General features: G+C 46.0%; 1 protein-coding gene across 1 annotated transcript in view; it reads left to right on the top strand.

Moving 5' to 3' along the window:
* SLC9A4 (solute carrier family 9 member A4) overlaps positions 1-12,517 on the top strand; it is a 55,453-nt gene that overhangs the window by 33,715 nt on the left and 9,221 nt on the right. Inside the window, exon 8 of the mRNA XM_048835376.2 lies at positions 1,493-1,654. Within this exon, the coding sequence (XP_048691333.2) occupies positions 1,493-1,654 (162 nt within the window). The remainder of the gene's footprint in view (positions 1-1,492; positions 1,655-12,517) is intronic.

Raw genomic sequence — 12,517 nt, 5'->3', positions numbered from 1 at the left:
TTCCTGCACCACTTCCGAGGGCTCCGATACGACTGGCAGCTCCTTTATCTCCATCCGAGAGGTCTTCTGTGAGACCTCTCCGGGCTGCCGGTCTTCTCCCAGGACCTCCTCCGGACCTGGAAACTATTCTCGGCAACCAGGTCCGTGGTGGCCACTGGGGGGGGGGGGCAGATCTCCTCACGGAGCCCCTGCTATACAATCCCCAGCTCAGTGTGCAGGTGGCGGAGTCCCCCTCGGTGCGCCAGAGGTTGGTCCTGGCAGAAGTTACCAGAATCAGAGACCTCCTGGACTATGACCGGGGAGACTGGCTGGATCCCCTGACACTTGCTCAGCACATGGGGCTCTCCAGACCTTGTACTCCCCAGCACGTACTTCAGGAGGTGAGGGCAGCTTTACCTCCCGCTGGTCGGGTTTATCTCCACCAGGCCCTGCGAGAGGGCATGCCCCACCCACCCTCTACCCCAGGCCCTCTGGACCTTTTCATCAAGCCCTTGCCTCATGGACCCAACCAGCCCCCCCACCTCCTTCACCATGAGCCGTCTGCACGACTTGCAGCCGGTTCGTTTTCAGACTGCGCCAAAGAAACATCTATACACACTCATACTCCACACCCTTCACTTCCTCACCCGCACATCCCACCCCAACACAAAGTGGCCGGACCTCCTGCCATCTCTGGAGGGTGAGGAGCCCTTGTGGGCCAGCCTATACTCCACCCTGGTCCCGAGGCCCGCCGGGGATGTCGGTTGTCGGCTCCTTCACAGAGCTGTGAGCACAGGCGTGTACTTGGCCCAGTTCCCCCCCCATCCCAGACACCTGTCCCTTCTGCAGCGTGAGGGAGACCCTGGTGCATGTTTACCTGGAGTGCTCCAGGTTGCAGCCCCTATTCCGGCTCCTCACTAATATTTTGTTACATTTTTGGTTGCACTTTTCCCCTTACCTCCTTATCTATGCACTCCCTATCCATGGCCCCACAAAGCCACGGGACCTCCTGGTCAACCTCCTCCTGGCCCTGGCTAAAACGGCCCATCTATAAAACCAGGGAGAGGACGTTGGCCGATGGAGACTCCTGTGACTGCGGGGCCTATTTCCGATCCTCGGTCCGTTCACATATGCAGGCAGAGTTCCTCTGGGTGGTGTCCACTGACTCCTTTGACGCCTTCTCAGAGCAGTGGCGCTGTCCGGGGTTCTCTGCTCAGTTTCCCCATCAGGTTCCCTTTGTTTGACCCTTTGACTGCACTCCTGTTCCTGTTATTTTATTAGTTGTCCCGCAAAATCACTTGGTTTTCAGGGCCTGTGGACCCCCCCTCTTAGGTTGGGGGGGATCCTTTAGCAGTAGGCGGGCTTCTGCCCGCCCACTTCCTGGATCCCAATAGGGCTACTCTGCTGTGCCCAACCGGCCTGGGTCTATCACAATATATATTTGATGGATGTTGTCAGAGAGGAAGATAGGCTCCTTTCTTTTTTACATTTTCTTTTCATTTCTGTTTCATAGATTTAAAAAGTTTGACAATACATATCTAAAGAAAATCCTGATCCGGGGGAACCAGCCCCAATCCAGCATTGTATCTCTGTACAAGAAGATGGAAATCAAACAGGCCATTGACATGGCAGAAAATGGGATGACAAGTTCAGCTGAATCGACATCTTCTCTCCAGTGAGTATCAGCTTCATTACAGCTTACCAAACAGGGGAGAGAGGAATAAGGTGTGTGTGTGTGTGGGGGGGGGGGATATGAAGAAACAGTGGAGGGAGACAAGGACTTTAAAAGAAATGTGACAAGAACAAGGTACTGGGAGGGGAGGAATAAATGTTAGGTGCTGGGACCTTCAAATGTTACATATGAAAGGAAATGTTCAGCGATAGTTCTGAGTTCACAAAGAGGGAAAAGACTGCCTCTTTACCCATGTTTTTCAGCAGCATCGGGCATGCCTGAAAAGGCCTGGAGATTCAGATCTAGACTGAGTGGTACTCGCTGATTGCTTTGTACTGCTCCAGTGATGCAAAGCGATCATATGCTTCATTTAACTGGCCAGTAAATTCTGGTTTGTGGCTGCTTTGTGTTGAAAGAGAGCAACACAAAGGAATGGAGCGTATTGGTTTGTCTGGCCCTCAGTTCAGATTAGTAACCAGAATTCTGGGATCTGTAAATTTGGGTGTAGTTCTCATGAGACCAGGCTCTCTTGTAAGATTGCGACTTTAGACTGGGTCAGAATGCTATAAGGACAGGCTTTCTTGTAGTATTTTGGTACTTCAGCTTCTAGTCTTGGCCAGAACTCAGGTTACTCCTGGGGGCATTCTGCGCCAAAAAAATTAAAATTATGCACACAATATTTTAAAATTCTGAAAATTTTATTTGTCAAAATAACACTACATAACCACACCAGTTTCAATTATTTTGGTAATTTATTTCAAAATACTGGTCAGCAAGTATGTTTGTAACAATGCAAACACACACAAGAATTCCCCCAGGAGTAGAGAGTTAAAGAAACCATTATGACAACCCAGTTCCTGTTTATCTGCCCCTTTGCCCACCTGCCAGAGCCTAGCTGGGGTGTGGGGGTGCAGACACCTGCAACCCCTTCCCCACAGAGCCCTCCTGCAGGGGCCCCCCAGCCAATACACCCAAACCTCCTCTCCCCAGAGCCCAATTGTCGGGCCCCTCCAACTCAGATACTTCCCCCAGAGCCCAGCCGTGGGGCCTCTCTGGCCCATATACCCATGCCCCCTTCGTCCCAGGACCTAGCTGTACCCCCCCCCCCCGCACCCCATCCATACACCCATCTCCCTCCCTCCCCTGCCCCCCCACAGAGCCCAGGATCCAGAGGGAGAAACAGCCTGATGCTTGGTCCCAGGCTTGCTCAGAGTTTCTTGCGCGCTGCGCTGCCTTCTTCTTCCCTCAGGGCTTGTGGGGAACTGCAGCTGCCAGGAACCCTCTAGCTCAGGGGTGGGCAAACTTTTTGGCCTGAGGGCCACATCAGGGCATAGAAATTGTATGGCGGGTCATGAATGCTCACAAAATTGGGGTTGGGATGCGGGAGGGGGTGAGGGCTTTGGTTGGGGGTGCGGGACTACTTTATGTACTACTGGGCCATTTAGAACATTATTGGTGTCTGGCTGAATAGGCCGGCGTTGCTGTAAGTGCGAGGGTGCGGTTGGGGGTGCGGGCTCTGGAATGGGCATGAGGAGTTTGGGGTGTAGGAGGGGGCTCTGGTCTGGGAGAGAGGGGTTTGGAAGGCGGGAGGGGGATCAGGGCTGGGGCACGAGTGCGGGAAGGGGTGCAGGTTCCAGCTGGGGGTGCAGGCTTTGGGGTAGGGCTGGGGATGAGAGATTTGGGATGCAGGAGGGTGCTGGGATCATTCTCATCAGCCCTTTTGATCAGTTGCACGGGCATATCATTGCTATCTGGGGTTTTCATGCTTTAGAGACGAGGGGAAGAAATCTCTCTGGTAATCAGGGCAGATCTCAGTTGAGCCTTCTGGATTCGCTTCAGGCTCAGAACTTCCATTCGTGTCAGTGGGATTCCTACAGGTGGACTATGCATTAAGTATTTGCCCATTGACTGTAAAACAAAGCATCTATATTTGAGATAATATATAGCACTTAGTTATACTGGCTTAGAGAACATAAGCATTAGAAATAGGAATTTCAAAAGGCAAAGCACATCCAAGCAGATGCTGTAGATACCACATGTCTGGCTGAATTTTAGACAATATACTTTAAATATAATTATAAAAAAGACAAGATGGGCTTATTTCTGAGCTCAGTCTTTGGACATCAGGGGAGTTTTTCTTGATGTACGTTGGTGTAAGCAGGCTCAGAATGAGACTGAGTGTTTTCATTGCCAGTAACACTATTATACAAGCGCTATCCCACTAGGATGCTACTTTCTTCTTAGTAGAACTGGATGGAGAGTACAGAAAGTTCAAAATGTAATAAAAAATTGGATGGGGAATTTGGCTTTTATTTTTTAACCAGCTCTATTTTTTTAGAACAAATATGGACAGTATTTTGGGTACATTCGTGATCAGAATAGATTGATTTTTTTTTTTTTGGCCAACGGAGAGTTATAGCCAATTGCTATGCACCCAAAATGATATGATCTCAGAATGTTTTTGCAAATAAAACAACTGGACTGGGCTCTGCAAGTAAAATGCAGGAAGTTTCAATAAGCATCAGAGAAAGAATGGTAATAAAGATGATTTTATGGGAGTGGTAACAAGTCAAACTTGTTTTATCTGAAAGCAGGTTATCAGCATGGCAGATTAATGGCTAATCCCATGCAAAGCGAATGCTTTTTATTTGTGCTTTAGAACAATATAGATAATCTTCATGTTTGTTCTGTTGCTAATTCAGTTCAGCTGAAACTGAGGGTATTTTATTTGAGTCACCTAAAGAGCGAAACGATAACAAGCACTGATATGATTTAAAGCAGGGATGGGCAAACTTTTTGACCCGAGGGCCACATCTGGGTGGAGAAATTGCATGCAGGGCCATGAATGTAGGGCTGTGGCACGGGGTTGGGGTGCAGGAGGGGGTGTGGTGTGCAGGAAGGGGCTATGGGCAGGGGGTTGGGGTGCAGGAGGGTTTGGCAGGGGGCTCAAGGCAGGGGGTTAGGGGACTCAGGGCTGGGGGCGGGGTGCAGGCTTCAGCCTGGCGCCGCTTACCTCGAGTGGCTCCAGGGTGGCAGCGGCACACAGCGGGGCTAAGGAAGGCTGCCTGCCCTGGCCCCGCGCTGCTCATTGAACTTGGTGGTCAGTGATCCAGCATCAGCTTCTAGTGAGGTTGCTGAATTACTTAATGTAATTCAAAACATCTATGTATTTTTCTCTGCATCAATTCATCTATGACAAATTTTGAAGCAACATCTGGGAACATCCTCTCTGACACTGAAACCACTGAGTTCCACACAATGGGAAAGTCGAGTGGAGGCGACAAAGCCTATCAAACACCAAATTGGGAAGATAGATGATGCCATAGTTGCCATGATGGAGGATAATGCTACAACAGGAACTGTTCATGGGAGAAGGAAATGGAATCACCAGAAACATACATAACTTCAAATTTCTGTGTGGCTTAGTGTTGTGGCATGACATACTGTTTGAAATAAATGATGTAAGCAAGAGACTCCGAGGTGTTGACCTTGATATATCTGGAGCAATGGAACAACTGGACAAAGTAAAGTCATACCTACAGGCTTACCGGTCAGATGAGGGATTTCAAAATGTTCTGAAGAGTGCACAGAAGTTGGCAGAGGAACTTCACACTGAAGCTATTTTCCTACCCATTCAAGAATACAAGAGTCACCAAAGAAGATATTTTGATTACGAGGCACGGGATAATCCCGTAAGAGACCCCAAACAACAATTGAAAGTTGAATTCTTTAACCAGGTGCTAGACTGTGCAATACAGTCAGGTGAAGAACGTTTCATGCAGCTCAAGGAGCACAGCTGTATATTTGGGATGTTCTATGATATTCCAAAACTCCTCACTATACCTGAAGACCTACACCATTATGCAGGGCACTAGAGACAGTGTTGACACAATGACATGCGCGATATTGATGCAAGTGATTTAGGTGATGAACTGAAAGCCCTTTCAAGTTACATTTCAGCAGGATCATCTCCAAAGGCTGTTCTGGAACATATGCGCACAAATAAGATGACCACCCACTTTCCAAAAGCTTTTGTTGCTCTGTGCATACTTCTAACGCTTCCTGTAACAGTTGCCAGTGGAGAACAGTTTCTCCATGCTGAAGTTAATAAAAAACACATCTATGCTCCACAATGACACAGGAGAGGCTGGTCAGCCTTGCAACCATCTCAACAGAGCATGAGCTGGCCCAGACTGTGGACCTTCAGAAAGCAGTTCAAATCTTTGCAGCCAAGAAGGCACAGAAAGCAGTACTTTGATTATTCAAACAGATAAAAATGCCAATGTTTACTATGCAGACAAGAAAATTTACATTTGCTGTTCAGGCATTTGAAAGTTAAATGTTACTTAAAATTTTTGAATAAGGCATTTTAAGTTATTAGTTCTCCTTTATTGGGGTAGGTAGCAGAGCAGTACCATGAGAAGAGTAGAATAGGGAAGAAAGCAGAATTGAGACCTTTCAAAGTTTTGGCCCAAGCGATGGGGGATGAGGGCGTCATTTGAGTTTCCCGTCTCAGGTGCCAAAGTGTTGTGGACTGGCCCTGATGGTCAATTACAGCTAATTTCACAAAATTGCCACCTTTCGTTGCAACTGCAAAATTCCCACCTTCCTCAAAGCAGAACCAGAAACTAGGCCTTATCTGGTTTTGCATCCAACCTGAATCTAAAGCCATAGGGATAGGTTTGGGTTCAGGCATTTGAATCTGAAAACTGCCAAAATTCAAATGTGTTAAAAATCCAAAGTGGCTCATCTCTAGGAAATGGCCAGTTGTTGAGATCAACTGTTGTCTGTATGTAGTGATCAAAAGTATATCACAGGTAAAAAATGGCAAGTTAGAAAAGGAAAAAGTCAGCCATAAAAATAATGCAACATTTATAGAAAAAGCCACATTTTAAAAAAAGTAACCATTTAACTAGTCTAGTTTAATAAATGAATAAGACACATTTAGCCTAGCCCCCTGTCTAGAGCCTTAAAAATGCACACATTAGAGCTCTGAATTGGGGAGATGGGCCAGTGACTTGTGGCTTCATCCAGTGACCATTTAAATTACTAATGTTTTTTTTGAAGTGCTGCTTTTAAACTCTCTGCAGACCACTGACAAGTGGTCGTCACATCACCAATGGTCCATGAAACATAGTTTGACAACTGAAGTCTTATACAGTACAATCGCCTCATGGCTGATTCCACAAAGAGTAGCTGCTTCTCTGCCCCCTTTTGTCCAGGCCTGCCCTCCCTAGACCTATGGAACCAGAAGCCTGTGGTGCATCTGCAGAGGGATTTTATATCACAGAATTGGGAAAAGGATTGGGGAAAGTATTGAGAAGAATGGTATCATGTAGAAATCACTTCATCCTGCTACTTTCCCGACTCCAGATCAACCTAGTCTGGCTCTCTGCTGCATGCAGATGTAGATGGAACATCAGGCCTTAAATCAGGGGAAGGCAAACTATGGCCCGCGGGCTGGATCCAGCCTGTTAGGGCTTTTAATCTGGCCCGTGGGATTGCCACCCCCATGGTGCAGAAGAGCTAAGGCAGGCTCCCTGCCTGCCCTGGCCCTGTGCTCCCAGAAGCAGCCAGCACCCCATCCCTGCAGCCCCTGGGGGAGGGTGCAGAGGGCTCCATGCGCTTCCCTCGCCCGCAGGCACCGCCCCCCGCAGCTCCCATTTGCCGGGAACAGGGAACCACGACCAATGGGAACTGCAAGGGCAGTGCACGGCTGAGCCGCCTGTTCCACCCCACCCCCAGGAGCCACTGCAGGACATGCTGGCCACACAGAAATTTGAAGTTATGTATGTTTCTGGTGATTCCATTTCCTTCTCCCATGAACAGTTCCTGTTGTAGCATTATCCTCCATCATGGCAACTATGGCATCATCTATCTTCCCAATTTGGTGTTTGATAGGCTTTATCGCCTCCACTCGACTTTCCCATCGTGTGGCATTCAGTGGTTTCAGTGTCAGAGAGGATGTTCCCAGATGTTGCTTCAAAATTTGTCATTGAGTTGATGCAGAGAAAAATACATAGATGTTTTGAATTACATTAAGTAATTCAGCAGCCTCACTAGAAGCTGATGCTGGATTACTGACCACCAAGTTCAATGAATGAGAACTGCATGGGACAAAAAAAGCTCGAGGATTTAACTTTCGGATCCATGTCTGCACGCCTCTGTTCTTTCCTCTCATGTTGTCACCATTATCATAGCCCTGACCTCTCATGTTAGCTACCGCAATTCCCGTATCTTCCAGCTTTTTAAGAAGCACATTTGTCATATCAGCTCCTGTAGTATCATCAAAGTCCATAAACTTTAGAAAATGCTCTCTGATAGTCACTGTTGCAGGAACATTTTCACTAGGTTCTGTTGCTGTTACAAAATGCACCATTAAAGTCATTTGTTCCGTATGGCTGATGTCAGGTGTACAGCCCAGAATAACAGAGTAATATCTTGCTGACTTCAGATCTGCCACAATCTTCTGTTTGACTTTGGTTGCCAGTAACTGCATTTTGAATTGTTTTTCCAAGGTAGTGGTGTGTGTACATTTCTTGGGTGGTGACTCTTCTTAGATACTCCTGGAGTACAGCATCAAACTCAGCCATCAGCTCCACAATTTTAAGGAAGTTTCCATTGTTTGGCACATGCAGCTGATCTGAAATACCACGCAGTGCTAGGTTTGGGGTAGCAAGCATTCTCACAATGGCAATGAGCCTTTTCCAGTTTTGCCAGTAAAGAGACTCTGATGCAATCTTCTCTTGAAGCTGATCATCTATGGTGGCCTTTAACCTTAGTCTCATCTCAAGCTCTTTCCAGCTCTGGAATGCTCTCTGGTGATTTGCTGCCTTCTCATGGCATGCCAGACTTCTAGCCAGATTTTTCCAGTCCTTTTGTTCCTGTAGAACCCAATGTGGCTGGAACATTAGACTGGAAGAGTTTGCAACAAAAACAGTATGCAGCATTCTGGGTTTTTGAGTACATAAGCCATGGCCTCTCCACTTTGTCACCATTGGGGATTTCACGCCAGTAATGTGTTGGATGGAAACATCTATTTTCATTGTCTTTGGGGAACATGAAGTTTTTCACTTGCTGTGGCCCATGCAGTATAAGGAAGGCCCTCAGGCTACTGCTCAAGTGGGTCCAAAGTCCTGGATCATCTAGACTTAAGGAATTAAACTCAGTAGCAGCTGTTTCTTGCACCTCCACCACACTCTCTTCTCTGATCTTCACTTTTCTTCAGGAATGTGCAGGGTTACCTCCATTTGAGATGGAGAGATGGATGCTGCAGTAGCTGCCAGGTCACCTGCACCGTGACTAACTGGAAGATCACCACTCAGATCCTCACTCGGGCCGGAAGGCTCACCGTGAACATTTGTGTCTATGTATCTCAGGAGAGCTCCTTTCTGTTTAGATAGAAAAGCTTCCTTTGCTTTCTTTCTTTTTCTGAATGCTGTCCCATAGGGGCATTTTCTTCTTTCACTCATGACTGCTGTTCCCTGCCAGCTATAGTGGCTCTCAACACTCAACTGAAGGGGACAAATAAGCAGGCTGGTAGCAGGGCCTGAGTGAGGGAAGATATCAGCATCTTAAGGGCCTAACTGGCTCGTACTACTTCAGTTGACTGCCTGTTCTCCTCAAGTGGGTTCAGGGAAGCAGCAGGAAACAGGAAGCTCCCTTAGAAGCTGGTGTAAATCAGTCTAGGCTCCTGGGGGTGCTAGAGAGGTACATAAGAGGCTCCTCCTCCTCTCTCTCTTTCTCCCTGCAGCTCCTGCTGCTTTCTGTTATTCCCTCTCACCTTTTCTCCTGCCTGCCTGTTCTGTCTCTTGTGCCTTCCTTCCTCCAGCACAGCACTCCACCATCTCTGTGCATCTAGAGCAGAGAGAATACATATGCACCAGCAGCAGACACAATTTTCTACACTCTGGGTCCTAGTGGCGCTCCCCCACCCCCACCCCAGTCTGGCACCTGAGGCGGCTGCCTCAGTTTGCCTCATGGTAAGGCCAGCCCTGGCCACCATACCTTGGCCTGGATTCTGCATTGAACCTGAACCCCAAGCCCTAGCCTAAACTAATCCATATCTGAACATCAGTGCTCTGGCCCAAGTCATGAATCATATAACAATTTTTAGTTTATTCTAGGCACAGCTTCTTTTTGATATTAAAGGCTGTATTCTTTCCCTAATGTAAGGGATACTGAATGCATAATCCTTTCAGAATGTAATTAAAGGAAACCCTCCTTTAATCAAGCAATTTACCACAATTACATCACTTAATATGAGGGAAAAGAGGGACAAATAAATATAAAAGGAAGTGAAGAAAAAGAAAACAAGTGGGAACAATGAAGTGAACTTTGACTATGGTTCACCCGTGATGGTCATGCCCCTTTATCCCTTTTTCCATTCTCCTCTTTGATATATGACTAAGCTCTCACAGAGGTTGACCTGGCAAATCCAGTTAACATTTCAGATCAACCAGCTTCCATCGTTTCTTTCGCAAGAAGGACAGGTAGTTACAAATGACTGTAAACAATTTTTATGCTAATTCATAAAAATGGAAGAGTTATTGCCTTAGGCACGTTCTTTCAGCTTCAGTTGGGTGAGATCACTGTATCCATCATGACATCCAGCTTACTATGAAGCTGCAGATCTATAGAATCAGTTATACTAGCTCTGTTGTACAGAAGTGAAACATGAGCACAAGAACACAGGATTGATGGTTTTGATTTTTGTCGTATTTGTCAGTTGCTCCATATCAAATGGTAGGACAAGATCAGAAATGAGGATATTCATAGCTGAACCCAGCAACCACCTCTATCAGCACTGGTTTGGTTTTGGCAGCTTTCTTGGTAGGGATGTATTATTGGAATGGAAGACTAACAATCCCAATGGGTGCATATCAAGGAATGCTGCTACTCAGCCACAATCACATGGGTATCAAAAACTTTGGTGGTGCTATAAGATTGTCAGTGATGAACATAAACTGAAAATCAGCCTGATCACCTTAAGCACCTAGCCAGAGATCAATCTGGGTTGTGCTCTGTCTGCAAGGAGAGAGGATCCCGATCTCTCTCTGCAAGGATCCCATTGGGATTTGTCATGATGACTGTGCCCCGTTACAAGATAACTGTATAAATTCTCTAGACCTGCCAGCCAAGTTTTCTGGGCTGTGACATTCCCCTTGACAAATCCTGAACTTTCTCCAATTCTATGGGACTGTCCTTTTTATCTCTTGGTTTCCTTTGGATTAAGAGTATGATGCTCCCTTCCCATTTGCACTGGCAGAAAGTTGTTAAAGCCAGTACAACGTCAAGGTCTCAGAGATGTTTGTGGTGAGCAAAGAAAGAAAAAGGTATAAAAGAAACTCTGTCCAAAAGGTCCCTTAAAAATATGGACCCTTTTTTGCCCACATCCCACACCACCCCTCAATCACTGATTTAACACTTTCCTCCAAGACCCTACTGTGTGGAAGGTGACTTTCCCTGTTAATTCTTAAAAAAGAAAAGGTTGGCTTCTATTGTAAACTGAATGGCAGCTTATTGTATCTTCACAATATGTTAATAGATGTTTTAGTTTTCAACTGGGCAAACTGCTTGAAACTATAGTAAAGAACAAAACTATCAGACACATAGATGAACATAATTTGTTGGGGAAGAGTCAACATGGTTTTTGTAAAGGGGAAATCATGCCTCACCAATCTACTAGAGTTCTTTGAGGGGGTCAACAAACATGTGGACAAGGATCCAGTGGATATAGGGTACTTAGATTTTCAGAAAACCTTTGACAAAGTCCCTCACCAAAGGCTCTTAAGCAAGGTAAGCTATCATGGGATAACAGGGAAGGTCCTCTTATGGATTGATAACTGGCTAAAAGATAGGAAACAAAGGGGTAGGAATAAATGGTTAGTTTTCAGAATGGAGAGAGGTAAATAGTGGTGTTCCCCAGGGGTTGTAGGGGCCCAGTCCTATTCAACATATTCATAAATGATCTGGAAAAAGGGGTAAACAGTGAGGTTGCAAAATTTGCAGAGGATACAAAACTACTCAAGATAGTTAAGTCCCAGAAAGACTGTGAAGAGCTACAAAAGGATCGCTCAAAACTGGGTGACTGGGCAACAAAATGGCAGATGAAATTCAATGTTGATAATGCAAAGTAATGCTCATTTGGATAACATAATCCCAACTATACATATAAAATGATGGGGTCTAACTTAGCTGTTTCCACTCAAGAAAGAGCTCTTGGAGTCACTGAGGATAGTTTTCTGAAAACACCCACTCAGTATACAGTGAGAGTCAAAAAGGAAACAGAATGTTGGGCATCATTAAGAAAGGGATGGGTAATAAGACAGAAAATATCATATTGCCTCTATATAAATCCATGGTACGCCCACATCTTGAATACTGCGTGCAGATGTGGTCACCCCATCTCAAAGATATATTGGAATTGGAAAAGGTTCAGAAAAGGGCAACAAAAATTATTAGGGGTATGGAACGGCTGCCATATGAGGAGAGATAAGACTGGGACTTTTCAGCTTGGAAAAGAGGAGACTAAGGGGGGATATGATAGGGATTTATTAAATCATGATTGGTGTGGAGAAAGTAAATAAGGAAGTGTTATTTACTCCTTTTCATAACACAAGAACTAGGGGCCACCAAATGAAATTAATAGGCAGCAGATTTAAAACAAACAAAAGGAAGTATTTTTTCACAGAATGCACAAGTCAGTCTGTGGAACTCCTTGCCAGAGGATGTTGTGAAGGCCAAGACTATAACAGGGTTCAAAAAAGAACTAGATAAGTTCATGGAGGATAGGTCCATCAATGGCTATTAGCCAGGATGGGCAGGGATGGCGTCCCTAGCCTCTGTTTGCCGGGACAACAGGGG

Source organism: Caretta caretta, chromosome 1 (assembly GCF_965140235.1).
Source record: "Caretta caretta isolate rCarCar2 chromosome 1, rCarCar1.hap1, whole genome shotgun sequence".
Taxonomy (NCBI): domain Eukaryota; kingdom Metazoa; phylum Chordata; order Testudines; family Cheloniidae; genus Caretta; species Caretta caretta.
Note: the sequence above shows the minus strand (reverse complement) of the source record. Positions and strands in the feature narration are given on the sequence as shown.